The sequence below is a fragment of the Glycine soja genome, chromosome 4 (assembly GCF_004193775.1).
Source record: "Glycine soja cultivar W05 chromosome 4, ASM419377v2, whole genome shotgun sequence".
NCBI lineage: Eukaryota > Viridiplantae > Streptophyta > Magnoliopsida > Fabales > Fabaceae > Glycine > Glycine soja.
The window spans coordinates 417,485-438,527 of record NC_041005.1 but is presented as its reverse complement, the minus strand read 5'-3'; the positions used below and the strand labels follow the sequence as shown (position 1 = coordinate 438,527).

The window sequence follows — 21,043 nt, the reverse complement described above, 5'->3', positions numbered from 1 at the left end:
CAAATCCTCTATGAGAATGATATACCACTATTATAACCTCTGCAAGTTATTATCCAGGAGTGATGTATTATTACTAGACTTGGTTATTTAAATATTTTGAACTTCATAATTTACTATTTTATTTTATTATATTGTTGAAATGTTTAATTAGTATGTTATTTATAGATATTTTGTTATTATTTTTATATGTTATGAGTCTACAAGTTGAGTATGGAACTCTCACGGGTCTATAAGTTTGAATATGAAACTCTCACAAATCTACTTAAACTCTTGAGTTTAATAATCTTATTAGAATGAACTCATTGAACGGTCAATAATCCTTATTTTTTTCCTAATAAAAAAAAGGAATGGTGAATTATTACTAACATTAGCGTAATATGTTAAATTTTCTACACGGTAGCTATTTCGACTCTTAGCATCTAACATAAATGAATACCGTACTGTCTTCAAACTTTCAATCGCATTTGAAAATGATTTTTGGTACAATACAGCATTAAATGTAGCAGTTGAAGGTTAGAACTAAGAAATGAGCCTCCATTTAGTGCTTATTCAATTCACTTTTTTCCTCGCTAGCATTCAGCTATTTAAGTATTCTTCACGTTCTGATCCCTCAAATCCATTTCTTAGTTCTTTGCTTTTGCTCAGTGAGCTTCCAGTTGTATTCATGGACTTACCGGAGAAGCTTTTCTTTGCAGCATTTCTCATTCTTTCAGTGGCCATTGATGGAACGCAGGCAGACACCATGGTCACTGGCACTGTCTTCTGTGACCAATGCAAAGACGGACAGAGATCCCTTTTCGATTATCCTATTAATGGTGAGATCTAAATCCTTCAACATTTTTGTTCTTGTCTCTGGTTGGAACTTGAAGTAATGTACTCCACCCACATGCACGAAACATTCTGTTTTCAAGTGATTGGTTATTGTTATTCACAATCTTTTTTAAATATGTTTTGAAAAATGTTTACGCCTGACTTTTTTTCTACAGAATACAAATGGTGCTGACTGACTGTTAAATTTAGTATTTTTTTTAAATAATTATTTTGTCAAATTCTAAAGATAGATTAATTTTTTATAATATTGTTTAATACACTTATTGACTTTATAATAATTATTAAGGTTGATTTGTAATTCACAGTTCACACCTCTTATATAGATATTATACACCTTGTATTCTTCTCCCTTTTCTTTCATTTATAAATTTTGAGGTAAAAATTTATGTACCAATAACATTTATCTGCTTTTTATCTCCCTTGCTCAGATCTTGTGAAATGTGAAGTGAAAGAATCATTTTTGCCTCTTAGCTTTAGTAAGTGCCGCCTAACGGTCTTTGGGTAGATAAAAAGTATGGACAAGTCAACCCCTTACTTTCTTCTTCCAATAAATGAAGTTTGAAAAGATTACAGGTGTCATTAAGATGATAAATGATGCTTGGTCACAATCCACATTTTTTTATTGCCATGCTCCTTCTTGCTTGATACAGGTGCAAAAGTAACTCTGTCCTGTGCTGACAGTAATGGACAAATTACAATGTCAAGAGAAGAAACAACAAACTGGTTTGGAAGCTATACAATGAGGTTCGATGGCGCACCCGACTTGAGTGGTTGTTCTGCCCATGTCTCGGGCAGTGGTCAAGGGTCAACGGGTTGTGGTGAAGTGGCTGGTCCTTCACAAAATCCAAAACTCATGTTTAGGATGTTTGACATGGAGATGTATACAGTGGATTCTCTCCTTGCTCAGCCTGCACAACCCATGCAGTACTGTTCTACATCTTCCAACCCAGTCCCAGCACCAGACACACCAACCAAGCCTCCACCACATTTCAATCTACCTCCAGTACCAGGATTTCCGCCATTGCCGCCATTGCCACCCCTGCCACCCCTGCCATCACTACCACCCCTGCCATCATTGCCTCCCCTGCCATCACTGCCTCCTCTGCCACCAGTGATTTTTGCAGAAGCTTCAGCATGTCCGTCAGAGTAAGTTTATACTTTATATCCGACTAACCAAGGTTAATATTTAACTTCCGACATTGGTTCATAATAACACTCTCTAATAGTTGTTGAAACTAATTAAATCACCTATATATATACTTGCCTATCACATTAAAGCATGACTAGCTAGTTTTATATGTGCACATATTTGGGTAGGACAAATGAAAGCATCCCTCGTCACCTCATGTGTCAATGCATGTGTTTGACTAGAAATTGAATTAGCAGTGTCACTATTTAGGTCTACTTAAAATAGGGGCGCCACGGAAGAACTTAACAAACGTTATACAGTGTACTAATGTTAATAGAAAAATATTAATTAGTATTTTAAAGACATTAATTAAAAAACTTAAACTAAAAATATTTTTATTGAAGAAATATAATTTTTTTTATGATTTATATAATATATATTTTTTCATTTAAATTTTTTAATCAATGTGATTAACAATACCCGTGTTAATATATATTTAAGTTGTCCTTCTAGAAATCATAATCATGGCTTTGATAAACAAGTTTAATGAATAAATTTGTAAATTTTCAGGAAGTGGACACTGCCAGAATACAAATGCTACTGGAGGGGTGTGAACGGGGACACAAAAGTAGCAGTGGCATTTGGAATGGTTGCGGCGAGGAGATACGGAACAGACATTACACTGTGGCATGGGTTGAAAGGGAGAGGAGACCCTTACAGGACTCTTCTCAGAGAAGGGATCACAGCACTTCTTAACTCCTATAACAGCTTTCAATTTTCTTATCATCCACTCGGCGTCGTCCAACACATGAATTTGGCTTTGATGGGCTCCACTAGGAGTGTCCTGCTTACTGCTCTACGCTTCAAGAGGGCCAATTCTGGTGCTGGAAATGTCACCTGCAAATTCACCACTTGCAAATAATTACTAATTTATAGGCTTCTTCCTTTATATCTAGCACGTTTAATTAGAAAGGATTATTTTGGGGGAAATAATCCCATTAAAAATGCACAATAGAAAATTGAATATTCTTGTATAAGTTTTTGTCTTTATCTTTCTTCTATATATAATATATGGAGGTTTTGCGTGGTATGGTTTTTTACCTTCGCACATCTACCCCTCTTTCTAGTTTCTACACAAGGAAAAGTTGAACTAGTCTATGAATTTACGCACCGTGCAATAGTTCATACCTTCCCCAAGCGATTGTTATTTGTCAGTCCCTCCTCCTCATGACGCGTGCCAAGTTATATGAAATTGTTTCTTTTTCAGTTTCTATTTATCTACATAAATAGTACGTATTAATAGCTAACTGTCATTTATTGTCTATCAATGCAAGAAGCGCCGACGTTCCCCAACGATGCGTGATTTTGGAGACCAAAGAAGCCGAAAACAAACATCTACTGTTATGAACAATCACAAATCCACCATGACCACCAAGACTCCAAAGATGGCTACCAAACTCGACGTTATCTTTTATCGATTATCCGCTCTCACACCTACTCTATCTTCTCCCAAATCACCCCCAATTTTGGTTCCGTCACTTATGGAGACCGTAACGATGGAGTCACAAAACACAAAAACTGACCTCTCAAGTCTTAACTTCACTTTCACCGCCATCGTGGACATCAAGAAGAACACCAACTTTGGCTTTGTAATGAAGTCACGCACGCTCGAGCACTCAAGATAGTCCTCGTCGTTGGGTGTGTGGTGCTTACACATTGTTGCATCTGCTACCTAGCCTGTATCATCAAATAAGTGGCATGCATCAGCTACCCAACTATCAAATAGATGTCGCACATCCTTTGGTGTCATTGGGGAAACCATGACCTTGGTGGCAAACATGACTGAGAGGGAGTCATCGTTGAGTTTGGCGAGGTAGACGGAGCTAATGTCGTTAGAGCCCAGGTGGTGGGAGAAGTAGAGGTCAGAGGAAGACGCGTTGGGCTTGTTGTTGGCGGGAAGGTGGAAAGTAGTCATGGTGTATTTGTTACATAAACACACAAGAAAGCTTGAAAGAGAAGTTAAAGATCTGAAGACTCTCACTCAACGTGCAACACTCACTTAGCGCATAGAAGTCACATGTAGAAGCAGATAATACGTGAAGGCGTGCTTAGTGCGAGTCGCGCGCTAAACGCGTGATCACCAACTCACTCGCTAAGCGCAACGGTCGTGCTTAGCGCGAGATTGTGTAAATTTTAAACTGACTTCACCTATAAAAAGAGGAGGGAGCAAAAGAAAGAGATATATCGAGACACAAAGCTTTACATTGAATATCCACGAAATTAGAGTCTTCCAAATAGGAGAAACAAACCTAAAAGTCATTTCTTCCCTTCATCTCCATCCCTATTGTTCTTCTTCTCTCCTCATCAACCCCTTGCAATTGTAAAACCTCTCATGACAATAACAGATTAAACTTCTCATTGTTGGGAGCCTAGCAACCAAACGTTCATGATATAATTTTTTTCCTATTATCGATTTAATGTTATTTTAATTTTTATTGCCTGTTTTCTGTGCTTGATTTTACTGATTGTGGTTTGATCACCTATATTCATGTATTTGTTTTATGATTTAGTTATTGGGAAATGTTTATCTTCTAAGAATTGGGAAATGACATCTAAATGTTTCATGTCTAGGGATAGAATGATATTGTTTAGCCTATTTTATGCATCTCTATTTCTAATGCAATTTATTTAGTTTATTCTTCTAAGGGATTAGGGAAAATATTAAATAAATTAGGCTTTTTCACTTGAGGGATCATGATTAGAGTATATAAATAGATGTAGGTAAAAATTTGAATAATATTAAATAAAGAAAATCATTAACATTACATTGAGAGTAGTTTTAGTAAGCTAGACTCCAACATATTTGCATTCTGAATCAACATTCGCATCACAACCCCCAAATTGTTTGTTTTTCTTGGTCTTGCCTATTTTAGATATTAGTTTAATTTTTATGTCAATTTGCTTTTAATTTTTCATCTCACAAATCTTTAATTCAATTTATTAATTACTTGAAAATTGAGAATACATCAATCTAAATATAAATAAAGTCTCTATGAACTTAACACTTAGACTTCCGTTTTACTTTACCACTTGTGATAAAATTGGTGCACTTGCCAATGAGGTAACACTAATGTAGATATATTATGCATGCCTTTTAACTTGTATTTTCATATTTATAACTATTTCATTTGATTTTTATTCATTTTTTTTATAAATTTATGAACATTTATACTCATTTCTTTTACACATATCACACCTTTAAAGATTGAAAATGTTAATTTTATCATGATTAATATTAACATTAAAAACTTTCCCTTATAATTTTTTTGATAAATTATCATAAAAAATTATAATTTTGTGTTTTTTAAATAGTGAGAAATTATTCATAATTTTTTATTATAAAATCATATGCAATATGATTTTGTGTATTGCATGAGTAATCACACTAATTTATCACATAATATTTTTTTTAAGATGGAATATATATTTATATTTGCAATTGTTTAAAATCACAATTCATACAAAATATTCATTTTTGATCTAGAATAAATAGAATTTCAAGAGATGAGAGAGTTAAAAATACCCAAAAAAAATACTAATCCAATCCATAATGATGTACGAGAAAATACAATATTTTTATTATTCCACCAAAATTATAGGGGCGTTTATTTCATGGTATTATGTTATATTTCTAGAAATCAAATTCTCAAGAATATTTTGACTAAAAAATTTATTTCTTGATATATTTAAAAACATGTCTAGTTACATTTAAATGTTCCTAGGAATATATATTATGAAATTTAAAATAATTTAAATAAAAAGGAAGTTGTATTTTAGGAAATAACTTTTAATATTACTTATTAATTATTTTTAATTTCATTATTACTTATTAATTATTTTTAATTTATTTAGTAAGTTGAAAGATTTGTACGAAACATGGAAAGATGATTTAGAATTAGAGTAATGTAAGTGGTAATAAAAAATTAGAGTGATGTAAAGAGTTTTCATATTAGCAACTATTGACAAACTGTTAGTGTAGCAATTAATCTCTTAGAGTAATGTAATTTTTTTTATATTAACAGTGCATTAAAATTGATCTCTTAGAATTAATCTTCCTTTACTAGTTATGATGATTAATTAATTAATTAAGTTTATTGCAATGGCGCTTTCTCTGTCAGGAGTAGGATAGAGCGTGGTTTGCAATCGCTAATGATTGGGTGTGGAAAGCGGAGAAGTACTTGAATGGTCATGGCTGGGTTTGGACCAACCATTTGCACTAACTGTATGTAAAAACTTGGGAGAAAAAGCCGTTGAACCATTCCCATAATAATTCTCTCTCACTTCTCCCCGGCGGCGCCACCATGAATAAACCTTTGATTTCAGACAGGAATAGAACTAGTCATTAATCAATCAATCAGAAACAGAAACAGCTAGCTAGCGTTGTTGTGGCCAAGTGAGGGTCCGCTGCAAACATGTCGAGCATCGTCAAGGAGATCCTGGCGAGCCCGATACAAATGGCGGACCAGGTTTCGAAGCTGGCTGAGGAGGCCCAGAATTTCCGACAGGAATGTCTGGAGCTGAAATCCAAATCGGAGAAGCTGGCGGGCCTCCTCCGCCAGGCCGCCAGGAACAGCAACGATCTCTACGAGCGTCCCACGCGCCGCATCATCGACGACACCGAACAAGTCCTCGACAAGGCCCTGGCGCTCGTTACCAAATGCCGCGCCAACAGCCTCATCAAGAAGCTCTTCACCATCATCCCCGCCACTGCCTTCCGCAAGACCTCCATGCAGCTCGAGAATTCCGTCGGCGACGTCCAGTGGCTACTCCGCGTCTCCGCCTCCGCCGACGAGCGCGACGACGAGTACCTCGGCCTCCCTCCCATCGCCGCCAACGAGCCCATCCTCTGCCTCATTTGGGAGCAGGTCGCTATTCTTCTCTCCGGCGCTTCCTTGGACGAACGTTCCGACGCTGCCGCCTCGCTCGTCTCTCTCGCTCGCGACAACGACCGTTACGGGAAGCTCATCATCGAAGAAGGCGGCGTCCCCCCTCTGCTTAAGCTCCTCAAGGAAGGAAGAATGGACGGTCAGGAAAACGCCGCCAGAGCCATCGGCTTGCTCGGGAAAGATCCTGAAAGCGTGGAGCACATTGTCAACTCCGGTGTCTGTTCCGTGTTTGCCAAGGTCCTCAAAGAAGGCCACATGAAGGTTCAAACGGTTGTTGCCTGGGCTATCTCTGAACTCGCCGCGAATCACCCGAAATGCCAGGATCATTTTTCGCAGAACAACGCCATACGCTTGCTGGTTAGCCATCTGGCGTTTGAGACAATTCAAGAGCATAGCAAGTACGCCATTGCGAACAAACACAAATCCATTCACTCGGTTCTAATGGCGAGTAATACAACCAGCGCGCAGGAAGAGGATGATGATAAGCAGGTTTCTCACCCCATGTCGGGTCAGTCATCCACTCTAATGCACAACGTGGTTTCCAACACAATGGCCATAAAGAGCGCCATGGAGGAGGATGACAAAGCCAACACCAAGAAACAACAACAGCAACAGAGTGGGAATGGTTCGCACTTGGCAATTGCTGGGAAGAGTATTAAGGGGAGGGAATATGAAGACGCGGGGACCAAGGCACAGATGAAGGCCATGGCAGCCAGAGCCTTATGGCAACTCTCGAGGGGAAACTTGACCGTGTGTCGGAGCATAACAGAGTCAAGGGCTCTATTGTGTTTCGCGGTTCTTTTGGAAAAAGGACCAGACGATGTGCAATCGTATTCGGCAATGGCGTTGATGGAAATCACTGCAGTGTCGGAGCAACATTCGGAGCTGAGGCGCTCTGCTTTCAAACCAACTTCCCCTGCTGCCAAGGCTGTGGTGGAGCAGCTCCTTAAAGTAATCGAAAAAGAACAAGCGGAACTTCTCATAGCTTGCGTCAGATCCGTGGGAAATTTGGCGAGGACGTTCAGAGCCACCGAAACAAGACTCATAGGGCCGTTGGTGAGGCTTCTGGACGAAAGAGAGGCGCAGGTTAGCATGGAAGCGGCCATTGCGCTCAACAAATTTGCTTGTACGGACAACTACCTTCATGAGAATCACTGCAACGCCATCATAGAGGCAGGGGGCGCCAAGCACTTGATTCAACTCGTTTACTTTGGGGAGCAAATGGTTCAGATTTCTTCCGTTACTCTGCTTTGTTACATAGCGCTGCACGTCCCCAAAAGCGAGACACTGGCGCAAGAAGAGGTGCTCATTGTTCTCGAGTGGTGCACCAAGCAGCCACATCTCATCGACCAACCCTCCATCCAACCACTCTTACCAGAAGCCAAGAGCAGGCTCGAACTCTATCAATCCAGAGGAAGAGGATTCCGCTGATTTTGTCATCAGTACTGTATATACATCAAAATTAGCAAATCTAATTAATCTAGGCCCTTCTTCTTTTGTACCATCAAATACTAGTAGAAATATGCTTATCTATAGAAAAGTTTTTCTATAATTCTTTTTTTTAAATCGTTAATTTCTTACAACAAATATCAAAATAAATAAAAAACTAACTTTGATTAAAAACAATAATGAGAATAATTCTTGCCTGTTTGGATACCACTTAGAACCAATTTTTACCCATGTAATAGTGTGATTTTAGTTTCTTGAATTCTAATTGTCTAATTATTTTATTTGGGTTTCTCACATATCACAAATATATAATTTTATTCCTCTAAGTTTTAATTATGTCAACTAACTAGGTCTATCATATATCACAATTATTTAATTTTATTGGCTCTATTTAATAACATCATTCTTGTTAATATATATGAAATAAAATATATACTTAGGAACTAAATTACTACTATTGTAATACATGATGAAACAATTGTCACAATTGAAACTTGGAGACTAAATTTATATGGAGATCCAATTAGCACAATTAGAACTTGGGGATTAAAATTGTATGGGAATCCAATTATTATATATAGTTAGAACATAGGAGACTAAAATTATATATGATTATAATACTTAAAGAAACCCAAAGTAGAATTAAGCATTCTTCTTTTGGTTTCAAGCGGCCATGAACTAACCTCAAAGATCCAACTGTAAAACTTTTTTAACTCCAAGCACCTAATTATATATATTTTTAATTTAGGGACTTCATTAAAAATTCTCACAAAATTCAAGGTCCTACTAATACATTAAACAATAATGATATTTAGACACTTTTTTTTCAACTCCTACTCAACACTCATCATTTCTTTCTATCTCTCCTCTTATCACTTATAATACTTATACATATTGGATGTACAATAGCACAAGTATTATTTTGCTTTGTTAAACCCTAAACAAAAGAGTCGATTATGTGAGTTACGCGAATTCCACCAAGAACATTACTTATTTGTACAAGTGTAACATGTAAACCAATTCGGTACTGTCCTTACTTGGTTTGAAATCCTTCTTACATGGCTGAATTACAAACAACAGATACTGACTCACAATCTTATTCAGGAAACTTACTTTCAGCTATACAGTAAGAATGAATAACAACAAATCCTTTGTCAGAGACATTTTTTTGGTACATGAATGCAAACATATTTTGTTGCATTTAGTTAAGGCTCGAAATGAAAGTGACTCCCGCATAAGGAATCCATGAAGTTTTAGCAATGAGACTAGCAATAGTGAACATGACAACCTTTTCAACTCCCATCACACGAAAATCAAGTCATTGTATCCTCTAGGCAGTTCCAACACCAATGCCTTCATTAACATAAGTTGCAAAACACAATTCTTAGCACAGGACTTAATACGCCTATACCCAATATAACCTGAAGTTTGTCAATGTTAAAGATTTTAAATAATATTTATAAAAGTTAAAAAAACTTGCTTAAAGTCATAAGCAATCTCAATCGGTTTCTAAAACATAGAAGGTGCAAATTGGCAACATTCCAATTCCAGCTACATGGTACACACTTCACGCACTCAAATTAAGGTTAATCAATTGCCAATTTTTTCAAGGAATAGCTATGGAGGTCCATCCAACACAATTAACGAATACCCATTGCTGCAATTTAGAAGCCCTGAGATTAATGTTCATCAATAGAACAAAACGATCAAAGATAATGCAGCTACACCCAAATGTGAATCTGACAAAATTAACGATATTCTATGATTGAATTCCAATTTGCCAACCACATGGTACACACTAAACGATATTCTTGACAAGAAATGAAAAAAAAAAAAAGTAAAAATAAAGAACATGGATGGGTAGAGAAAAAAATGAGAAACATAAAGGAAGAAGAATGTTAACTCGTTGACAAGTGTACCAATTTGTCACAAGTAATAAAATAAAACGGAAGTCCGAGTGTCAATTCTACATAAATTTTGTTTGTACTTAGATTAGTACAAATCCAATTTTTAAGTAATTAGAAGGAACATAAAAGATAAAGAATTGTAAGTGTGAAATTGAAGGACAAAAGTAAAAGATAAGAAAACAAGATAAATAAACAATAATTTGAATGCAAAAGATGAATTGAGAATGTAAATGTGTTGGGGCCTAACATGCCAAAACTACTTGTGATGCAATGTTAGTACTTTTTCTCTGTATAATGTTATTCCAAGTTTCACCCGCATTTATTAAAGATGATGCTCAAGCTTTGGGGTGTATTGAATAGAGAACTTTGAGTCTTTGTGTATCTTTCTCTTTTGCTTCCTACTCCTCTTATAGGCCTAAAGTATCTTAAAATTCATGCAACCTCGCGCTGAGGGCGTACTTTTAGGCTTAACGACAATGGCGATGTGATCTCGTGCTGAGCGCATCAACGTATGGGATTAGCAAGTATGGCAGCAATCACACGCTTAGTGTGCCTTTGAGCTTTCTGGTGAGTCTTCTTTATGCTAAGGCTACTAAGAGAGAAGATGCGGTGGGCTTGTCATATGCGCTAAACGAGATGTTCCAATCTTCAACTTTTTCTTCAAAGTTTTTGCATCAATTTTCTTTCAAAGCACTTGAAATTTTCTTCTTTTGAATCGTGCTAATAAAATATTAACATGATATTAAATTCCTTATTATTTCATTAAAAATAACATTAAAGTAAATGAATTCTAATCATTCTTAGTCAAAATTGACTATCAATTAAATCTAAATTTCACAATTATCAAAGAAGAAAACCTATGATGCAAGTAAGGGGTTAAGATGGGCAGAGCACATGGTCGATGGTGTTTTAGCCTAATGACAAATAAAAATGTAAGGCCTTAACATATTTTGATTTAGGATCTTTTTAATCAGTACTCTTAGGATATTTGTTAAGAAATTAAAATTAAAAAATGTTTATTATGAAAATCATAAAAAAATCATCAATAATATAATTTTACATTTTAATAAATATTTTTTTTCTTTTATTGTTTATCAAATAAGATAATGATTAATCTTTATCTTTCATTCATTATTGATTTTTTTTTAAGATTTGACTTACATACTGTTTGATGTGATTCATTATCCTGTTTACATGTCTGACTTGTAATGATTTGACACCAACATTTAACGAATTGGTATTATACAATATTACCAAGGTTAACTCATCAATTACCAGCTTCCAAAGTAAAATAATGATCCAAGGTAAAAGAAGCATGAAAGGCCTGACGACACTAAATGTATGTTTGAATTAAAATTTACAAACTTGAGTTTGAGATAAACTTAAGTTTGTAAAAATATCTCAAATCTTCCTTTTATTAAAACTGAAATCGTAAATTTTTACTCTCAAACATATTTTTGGAAGACTCTCTCACTTGAGATGTAAACATACCCTAAGTAGTTTGCAAACTGAATTTACAAAACAAAAACATCTCAAGTATTGTTTTTTTCATCTTCATGTAAGGATTCAATCTCTTTGCATATGCAAGAGTAAGGCTGCGTACAATATCCCTCCCTCATACCTTCGCATAGCGAAGAACCTCTGGACAATGGGGTACAAAGTTTTTATATGTAAGGATTCAAGCGTAGCTTAACCCCAACACTATAACTATCTCGACTTGTTTAGCGATCTCACTAGTTAGTAAATCTTCAACTATTTCGAAAGGGAATATATTAATGGTTTGAGAAAAATATATAATGCAAATCTTTCATGCTAGCCTTCCAGCAAGAAAAAATAATGATATACTAGAAGCAAGAAGTAAATCAAATTCAGAAACACATTTTAACGTAATTTCTCTCTCAGTTTCTTTGAAAACAACAAATTCTATTTAGGTTGTTATGAAAATTGAAACAGGCTCGGCACCAGTTGGCTCAGAACACAAGTAGGCAGCCAGGTACGCATATATTCGTTTCTTGTTCCATTGGCAGAATTGGATGACCAAAAACAAATTCTCAAGGGTATCTTCTCTTGGCTCAACCAGGATGGACAAATATACCCACAAACAAAATTCGACAACAAATCAATATTTCCTGCACAATATATTCAAAATATACACAACCATCCATCCGAACAGCAGGACCATGATACCATGATATATTCAAAGATTTCAACAAAATAAGGTAAGGCAGAGCATATTACGTTCACGACAGGAAACAGAGTATTTAGTCGATGGTTTCAGAACCTCACCAAAACTCTCATTTCCCTAAGCCCAAAAAGCAAACCAATAAATCCAAGAGCTAATCATAAGCTAATTGCTTATAATGTAAACCCGAAAAAAGAAAAAAGAAAACGCAAAGAAGCCACACCCTAGCTAACCCTATTTCTAAAGGGTAATATTCAGATTTAGAAAAAAGAAAACAAAAGAACCACAGAACACAAAAGCAAGGCCAGACCCCCGTACTATTGTATCAACGAGCACTGGAAGGGCAGTCCCTGGCAAAATGCCCGGACTCCCCACAGTTGTAGCAGCTTCCGCCGCCACCCCCACCACCGCCGTACCTTCCACCGCCACCCCCACCTTGGCTGCAGTCCCTAGCTATGTGACCAGTCTCGCCACACTTATAGCATCCCCCTCCGCCGCCGCCGCCACCTCCACCATAACCACCGCCTCCGCCATAGCCACCTCCCCCATAGCCTCCGCCGCCTCCTCCATATCCACCTCTTCCGCCGCGTCCGCCACCACCATAGCCACCTCTTCCGCCACCTCCACCATAGCTTCCTCTTCCTCCTCCTCCGCCACCGCGGGTGCCCTGGACTGGCGATTCGTCAGGGCCGGTGACGTCGACGGCCTTGGTGCGGCCTTCGGGATCGGAGTCAATAAGGAACTCGACGGACTCGCCGAGGGCGAGGCTGCGGAAGCCGTCGGATCGGATGGAGGACTGGTGGACGAAGAATTCCTCGCCGCTGTCGTCGGTGGTTATGAAGCCAAAACCCTTCTGGTCATCGAACCACTTCACCTTCCCCGTTACCCTCTGCTTCTCACTCTCACTCATCGCTCCGGATCAGATCTCTCTCTCTCTCTCTCTCTGCCTCTATAGTCTATACCTTCTCCTCTTTATATTATTCCATTTTGACCCACACTTAACTTTCACGCATTCCATTATGTACTCTTCATCTTAGGGCTCTCATTTTTCTTTTCATTTCATAACAACTGCAAAACTAAATCAACGGTACACATTTAGCTCCGTCTCCCTCACCGCAGGTAATCCACGATTCCATGCCTCAATTTTAACCCCAATTGTCTCAAAATATAATTTAAGACTTCACTTACCATATTTGAGCCCAGACTAGACTAGGTGTGGATCTCTTTAGCTCTATTCAATGAACCTATTGTCATAATCGGACTTAGAAATGACGGTCAAGCTACTAAAATCATATTAAATAAATAAAAAATAATCACATTTAAATTTTTATTTATGACTAAAAATTATATTTTAAAAAAATTTAAAAATTTTGATCGGTCAAACTTTTATTTAATGACTAAACACCTCAACGGAAAAAAGTTAAGAGATCTTTAACTAGTTAAACTTTTGCTAGAGATTAAAAATTAAATTTTAAAAAAGTTTAAGGATAAAAAATTTAATTAATCTTCTTATATATAGGTATACACAAACTTGTACGCATCAATAACTCCTGTTAAATTTTGTGGGTAAATTCTTAAGTTATACCCATGTCAATAAGTTAGTATTTACCTTACCCATTGTGTATGTTTTTTGTGGTGCCCATAAGATTTGGGTAGAATTATCATCCTTGATTGAGCTCGAGTGGGACTGACCTAGTGGGGTTTGAAGTTTCTGTTTCCTTTTCTAATTTTGCTTAAGATGAAACTAAGAAAATTTTCCATATTCATAAAAATCACACTAATTATATTTTATTCCTTTTCTAATTATAACAATAAAGCTACAATGCAATAAATATAAAAGTATAATGTTAAGTAGTTTTTGTTTAACATCTCAAGCTTGACAATCTAATGTAGCTCAAGGCTCCTTTGGAGTGGCACGAAGGATACAAAATACACATTCTCATTGAAGATTAGATATCCATGGAGTGACTTCTATAACACTACAAGAGAAGTATTATTGAACAAGGCAATAAAGGCAACATATATTTTTATCAAAATTTTCACATTTTTTATCAATCACCGCCAATTGTTAATTTTTTTGTTAGAATATTAACGTGAAGATTTGAACCTATAACTTCTATCCCTTTTTCTTTCATTCTCTGATTTTCAATTATCAAACAAATCTTATAAGTTGTTTTCAGACTCATTTTATATGCCGATTAACTACGATGAAAGATGTTGAATACTTTTTTGTTAGATTTCTAATTGTAAGCACACATTCCACTCTTTTATTATTATTCTACGACACTTTCCTCGTGTGCTTGGATTTCACATGTAACTTCTTATACAACCATAATATATTAAACATTAGGTTTGATTGCCTTGCCACCAGAACTTATAGTAATTTGTTTTACTATCTTTACAAATTTCAAGATTGGAGGGTCTATCCTTTGATTTTTTGGCTTAATTTGAAGGTTGAATCTTTCTCCTATATGAAATAGATCAAAAGAGTCTATCCTTAAAAAAAGCTCATAGAAAGGGAAAAGAAAGCGGATATGTGAGTGAGATGAAAATATAACCATGAAGCTTCAAGGATTTCTCCCACTCCCTTCAAAAATCAATAACAAAGAATGATTTTCAATTGTCCCATTTGCTTTCATTCATTACAGAGTAAAAAGAACCCCCCAACAATCTAGTTTTTTTTTCTTTCTTTCAAATATGGACTAAGGTTTTAAGCAACAAAGGGATGTTAGGCATTTTTTTTCACATTAAATTCGTAAAATTGGAATCGAATTAGCGCTTAAAGCTTCAGAAGGGACAACACATTTTATCATGCCAAGGAGTCAAAACGAGCTAATTTGACTCAACTTGCACTCCTTTCGGGCTACGTTCTTTAGGCCCAACTCGAACTTCTACCAGATCATTAAGCCGAATTAGCCTTACTTGCAAATAAATAAATACAAAAATTATTCTAGATCATAAAAACTGAAAAGATAAATTCAAAGCATACATGTGACTTATTTGATTAGATAAGTAATTAAGAGAAGGAAAGTATTAAATATATATTCACTTTTCTTTCTCAATTTTTCGTTCCATTATTCATCACATTTATTTATTCTACGTCTATCCTTCTCTTTCTTCTAATCTACAACTCGAAAATAGAATGCACCATAACATTAAAAGGTGTCAACGCATTGATGTTATGGTTAAATTTGTTCGGTTTAGTTTTTCGCTTTTTTTTTTTTTTTTTTCATTTTTCCCATGCCTGCAATAAAAATAAAGCTGTACAAGAGATCAGAATTCCCATGAAACATCTGTTTAGACGTTATAATAACTCAAAGATGATAGATCTCAATATTTTTTTTTTCATTGCGCTACCCTTTCTAGGGCCATAGATTGTTAAATGATTCTTCACAATATATATAAGTCACTAGCTACTGCAGCAACAACAGCCTTATTGTTCTAGGCAAAGTTGCTCAATATTAGCAGTTTTTTAGCAGCGCAACTCAAAGTAACTCCCCCCAATCGATTGGTCTGGCCTAGGAAATTGCTAGAAATAAACTTTGTGCAACTGTTTTGTTCCCCTCCTCCAATTTGGTGAAACTCATAAGGACAAAAGTGATCATCAGCAAGATACCATAGAGAAAAAAGATAAACTAAGAAATTGAAGAATGCATATTTGTATGCTGGCAAGCGTGAAAAGGGTAATTAGAAGCCAATAGTATATGACTAAAGTAGATATGATTTATATTTCTCCATGAAATAAAATGTATTGATGATTGGTCAATAGCGTGCGTTTTAGCTAGGTAGAGGCAGCGATCATATTATATGGGTAGCAAGAAAAATTGAAGAGTGAGACTTAGTGAGCACGAGGGGAAGGCGCGGTTGAGTTGATGGAAGTGGGTGTGGGGCATTGGTAACATTTGGTGAAGAAACCGAATGTGTCAATCTGGTGTATGAAGTTGACCATACTCGCCCATCCTCCGAATCCAAAGCCTACCACTAGAACCCACACCACCACAAATACGTTCATGGTGTACGCACCCACCCATCTTCCCACCGACCTCGGAGGTTGCTCCACCGCATTCTGCATTATTATATTGCAATCCATCCATCAACAATCAAATCATGCATGCATGCTTTACTTATTTTCAATGGAAAATTAAATAGTGCTGCGCGCTACATTTCTTTGTAATTAATTATTTCGAATTTACATGCTTTCTTATATTACTGTTGTACTACAATATTATAATACTACAGAATTAATTTACGCACAAATAAAGTTTCTCTTGATAAAAGCAACAATTCATGCATAATAGTTAAGTGTTAAAATCTGCTCAGAATAATAAATGGAAGAGTAAATTGTAACAGTGCTACTCAATCAGACTTGGATTCTGACTAGTTTCAGAGATGGCCCACATGCATGCATACTTTATTTTTCTCGAACTGTTCTAGCTTTCTTTGTAAATAGTTAAAATTAAAATTGGGTTGAATGAATTGAATATAGTACGTACCCGTCGGGCAGCGGGTGATTTGAAGGTGAACATGTGGGCGAGGGCGGGGATGATGTAAACGGTGAAGCTGACAAGAAGAGATCCAACGGTGGAGTTGATGGGACCAAAGAAGGGGAAAACTATGGCCAAAAACCATATTGGGATCACCACTGGCAATCTCGCCAATGCACGCTTGCACAGGCTCCTACACTCGTGTATCCCTATTGCTTTCTCCCACACCAAATATAGTGGCGTGCTTGCAAACCCAAATGTTATAAACTGCAATGCAATTTTCCAATTTTCAATTACAATATAAGTGATGTATACACCAAAAATGAAAAAATACTAGATATATATATGGATAGTGAAACATGCAGTTAGTACGTATGTACCTGGTGGATGAGCATTAGAATGACAGCCATGTCACGGAAGGGTGACCTTGGAAGCAGAGAAAAAGCATTGGAGTGATTTAGAAGCATGTCTCCAAATGCCCAGTATACTGCAGCTGCCGATGGGAGAGTCAATGTCATCACATACAGGGTAGCCAGTAAGTATATGGCCTTGAATTTTTGAGGTTTCCACATCGCGTGCATTATCTCCCTGTGTCACCAGCACACGTCTTATTCTCCAATTTACTTTTTGTTTTTAAGAGAAAAATACCAGGAACTTTTAAGGAATATTTTTCTTTTCTCCTATAATTTTCCTTCATAAATACTACTTTGGAAAGAAAATCTTAAATAAAAACCAAATATATTTAACGTGTTGAAAATTTAAAAACATTCAATGTTTTTTTATCTAACAAGAGAATTAATAAGAAAAACTTGTAGAAAAAAATTAGAATGTTCAAGTATTTTTAAGAACTATTGAAGTTTAACTCGATCGTGAGCTTTCTCACTTTTTTTTAATTTTTTTTATAGGTCCAAGAATTTATTAAATGGTAGTAAATGGGTATTCTAACCCTTAATACAAGGAGCCACCAGAGAGACATTAAAGAATTAGCAATAAGTTAAATTTCGGGATGTAAAAATTACATTAATCTTTAATTTTATGAAATTTTATTTACTTTAGTAATTCTTACTGATAATAAATTAAAAGGGTCATAGTATTCAGTTCCTAAATGCACTAATTAAAAAAATCAATAAATACAAAGATTTTAGTATTGAATACCAGGGAGTATTACATTAGACTTGTATTAGAAATCACAAGAAAGTGCATCTCAGCAACTTGTGTTAGCAATTAAGAAACATAAATCAACTAAACATACTATAGTTTTTTTAGGGTTCAATTAAACATAGTTAAAATAAATGATTTTATAGAATTTAAAATTACAGGTGTTAAACCTTACAATTAACAATCAATGTGAAAGTTTACTCGCTCATTTTTAGGTAAAAAAAAAAAAAGTGAAGAGAACAATTAAAAGGGAAATTCATTGGCTTAATGTTTTGTTCTGCTGTGGCAGCTGTGCTAAGGAAAAAAATCTGCGATTGAGATCCTCCGAAGTTATATTTTTAACTGCACAAAACCCTAACCTTTCAGAAGGATTGGTTTTATATTAAATTAAAGCATGGGAATCTTTTTGAGAAGTCATCACCGTTAGATTTAGAACTGCACCTCATGCAGTTTAATTATCACTGTAGGGGATCCAATTCCAAAAGATCAGAAAGTTTCAGCAACGAAAGCTGGAATTCTCCTGTCCTCATGATAAAAAGGCATTAAAGCTGATCTATTTAGAGAAAGAACCTTGGCTTTCTATAACCAAAAAGGAACTCAAGGATTCCCCAGAAAAAAAGGCACTTTTTTTGCATGCATGCGTAACAGAGGTTTTTCTTTTTGGAAAAAAATGATATAGAATAGTTGAAAAAAAACGTCCGCATCTAAATTTTGATACTCTAACGGAACATGAAAAAGTTACGATTCTCGTCTAAAAAGAAAAAGCAAAATCAATGGGAAAAGGACTTAAGATGGTAACAGGCTACACTGTAGATCTCGTGTTTAAAAAGTCAAGATTGAATACAAACGAAATGACTTTTTAGCCCCAATGGCAATGAGTTATTTTGCTTTCCAGTTTGGCATTCATAAGTAAGAAACACTTGCATAATGCATGTGAGTTGGGTAATTAACATTTCAATTCGTTAACAATTAGAAAAGATGTTGGCATAATATACTCAATTTGAGTGGAACAATATTATGCAAGAATTATTCCATTGGCAACATTTATTAGCATAGATGCGTCCTACAGAAGCCAAAATCCAAGAAGGGGGAAAGAAACAAGGCACTTTAATTTGTCAAAACGTAAAAGATACGTATCATATATATATATGAGATGAGATATCAGCCTTACACAGTAACGGCATGTCCCCCAAATGTGTAGAGAATGTTTGTGGCCCCCGTAAAATATAGAACCAATTTGGTCGGGCCCGAATGCTTAACTCCTTCCACCTACACAATCATATATAGTAACATCAAGATCGCATATTATTATAGTAGCCACTAAGAAACATAATGATTCATAGATCACAGTAGGAATAATATATATGATTATTTATTTGCAAATCTAAATTATTATTACCTGGCCGTGAAGGAGAGAGGCAACTGTGAGGTACCAAGCAGTGTAAGTGGTCATGAGGAGGCCAAGAAAGGACCAGATTCTGTAGTTGTGGAAGGAAGGGATAAATACAGTGGTGGCACAACATGCTCCAAAGATATAAGTCCAAGTCCTCTTATCCAAATTATCATTTATGTAATATATGTTGCTGCACAAAAGTTAACCATGTAATTCCTAGCTAGCCCAAAAAAGTTATAGCTAGCACACACGAGTTTTATTTAAATAAAGATTAAAAAACAGTAATGAATAATATATTTAGAAATAAGAAGTGCAATAAAAATTAAACGTAAATTAATAAATAGTACTTAAGAAAGAGTTAGAGCAAGGGTGTGTTAGAATTGAATAACGTTAGATGATACCTTGCGCAAGCTATGAGTTGGATAACAGATCCAAATAGAAGAAATGTGCAGTTGAAGGCCAAGCCCACGTTTCTCCAGTGTTTCCCGAGGAGCCCATCAAGAACCTCAAACCACTGCAATAGAGAACTTGTGTTAAATTAAACACAGACACATTGAGAAGTATATATAAAAGTTGCACAGAGACCAATATAAGAAGCATGCAATATTTAGAATTTGAAAGTGGGATAGTGGAACCTGAATGACATGGTTCCTGAAATTAAATTTCTCTCTCTCTTTTCTGGTTCTGTATTCAACGTAGAGTGTGCTAATGAGGTAAGCAGTCCAGCCACCCAGCAAGCCGTAGAAGAGTTGAAAAAGAGTGCCAGAAAGCATTCCCAGCTGGGAAAAAGAGTATGGCAACGTTAGCAGAACTTGAGCCACCTGACATGTGTGTATGAAAATAAACATTAATTTGAAAAGCATGTAAAGAGATCGAACCAATGTATTGGACGCTACATAAAATGGAGCATAAAGCCATTGTAATCAGAAACTAACCTGGTTGGAAGCACAGCTAAACCAAGCATCATAAACAGAACCCCCATGCCACAAGAAACTTAATAACCTGGATTTTGCATCCCTAGGCTTCCCTTCACTTTCCATTTCCTCATAGTTCCCAACTATTACAGTTTCAACCTCTTTCTCCGATGCCATTTTTAATTTCTTCTTGTTCCTCCTGATGAATATCTAGATCACTTGCACTTCTTTTATCACACTTAAGGTTGGTGAATGATGACTTGTTCTATTTCTCTAGATGAGTTGCAGTACTGGCTTGAGATTTGCAAGGATTGGATCGGAGAGGACTTTAGGAGTGGTGGTGTATATATATACTGATATGCATGACACAAAAGGTTCTCTAAGGCTGTGAAAGACTGTGAACGGTTCTCTGAGGCTGTCGAGAGCCTTTTTGTATTGCAAGTCTGAAAAGGTTAAGAAGAATTTTGTTTTAATATATTCGTTATTATTAGATATAATTTAAGCGAGACATTAAATAAATATGAAGTATAAGTTGCATCCTTCTCTTCCCCGCTTCCCTAGCTAGTTGATTGCTCTATTCTGACATTTTGAAATTGTAGTTAAATTGGCTATTAGACTCATTTCCTTTGTCAAAAAAGTCTTTTTACATT

The 21,043-nt window shown here is 36.0% G+C and overlaps 4 protein-coding genes across 4 annotated transcripts; 2 read left to right on the top strand and 2 right to left on the bottom strand.

The window, feature by feature from the left end:
- The first annotated feature begins 590 nt into the window (after positions 1-590).
- On the top strand, positions 591-3,064 carry LOC114408408. The gene is made up of 3 exons (XM_028371449.1): positions 591-815; positions 1,482-1,977; positions 2,531-3,064. The coding sequence occupies exons 1-3, from the start codon at positions 665-667 to the stop codon at positions 2,880-2,882; spliced, it is 999 nt and encodes a 332-aa protein (XP_028227250.1). The 5' UTR covers positions 591-664; the 3' UTR covers positions 2,883-3,064.
- A 3,196-nt stretch (positions 3,065-6,260) lies between these two features.
- Positions 6,261-8,386, top strand: LOC114408040. The gene has a single exon (XM_028371166.1). It carries the CDS (start codon positions 6,433-6,435, stop codon positions 8,335-8,337), a length of 1,905 nt encoding a protein of 634 aa, XP_028226967.1. The 5' UTR covers positions 6,261-6,432; the 3' UTR covers positions 8,338-8,386.
- Positions 8,387-12,403: 4,017 nt separating this feature from the next.
- Positions 12,404-13,584, bottom strand: LOC114408407 (glycine-rich protein 2-like). The gene has a single exon (XM_028371448.1). The coding sequence runs from the start codon at positions 13,352-13,354 to the stop codon at positions 12,770-12,772; it is 585 nt and encodes a 194-aa protein (XP_028227249.1). The 5' UTR covers positions 13,355-13,584; the 3' UTR covers positions 12,404-12,769.
- A 2,517-nt stretch (positions 13,585-16,101) lies between these two features.
- LOC114408406 (auxin transporter-like protein 5) lies at positions 16,102-20,834 on the bottom strand. Its single transcript, XM_028371447.1, has 8 exons — positions 20,415-20,834; positions 20,115-20,300; positions 19,881-19,993; positions 19,486-19,669; positions 19,258-19,355; positions 17,309-17,516; positions 16,938-17,195; positions 16,102-16,510 (listed from the first exon to the last, which is right to left on the bottom strand). The coding sequence occupies exons 1-8, from the start codon at positions 20,568-20,570 to the stop codon at positions 16,283-16,285; spliced, it is 1,431 nt and encodes a 476-aa protein (XP_028227248.1). The 5' UTR covers positions 20,571-20,834; the 3' UTR covers positions 16,102-16,282.
- Between the last annotated feature and the right edge of the window lie 209 nt (positions 20,835-21,043).

What these genes read in the sequence shown, in the direction of transcription:
- LOC114408408 (XM_028371449.1), top strand. Translation starts at nt 665, where the DNA reads ATGGACTTACCGGAGAAGCTTTTCTTTGCAGCATTTCTCATTCTTTCA. An exon ending in TTTCGATTATCCTATTAATG is followed by an intron (nt 816 to 1,481) that starts GTGAGATCTAAA and finishes TGCTTGATACAG; the next exon opens with GTGCAAAAGTAACTCTGTCC. An exon ending in GCTTCAGCATGTCCGTCAGA is followed by an intron (nt 1,978 to 2,530) that starts GTAAGTTTATAC and finishes GTAAATTTTCAG; the next exon opens with GAAGTGGACACTGCCAGAAT.
- LOC114408040 (XM_028371166.1), top strand. Translation starts at nt 6,433, where the DNA reads ATGTCGAGCATCGTCAAGGAGATCCTGGCGAGCCCGATACAAATGGCG.
- LOC114408407 (XM_028371448.1), bottom strand. Translation starts at nt 13,354, where the DNA reads ATGAGTGAGAGTGAGAAGCAGAGGGTAACGGGGAAGGTGAAGTGGTTC.
- LOC114408406 (XM_028371447.1), bottom strand. Translation starts at nt 20,570, where the DNA reads ATGGCATCGGAGAAAGAGGTTGAAACTGTAATAGTTGGGAACTATGAG. An exon ending in TTAGCTGTGCTTCCAACCAG is followed by an intron (nt 20,301 to 20,414) that starts GTTAGTTTCTGA and finishes CACACATGTCAG; the next exon opens with GTGGCTCAAGTTCTGCTAAC. An exon ending in CCTCTCTCCTTCACGGCCAG is followed by an intron (nt 19,356 to 19,485) that starts GTAATAATAATT and finishes ATGATTGTGTAG; the next exon opens with GTGGAAGGAGTTAAGCATTC.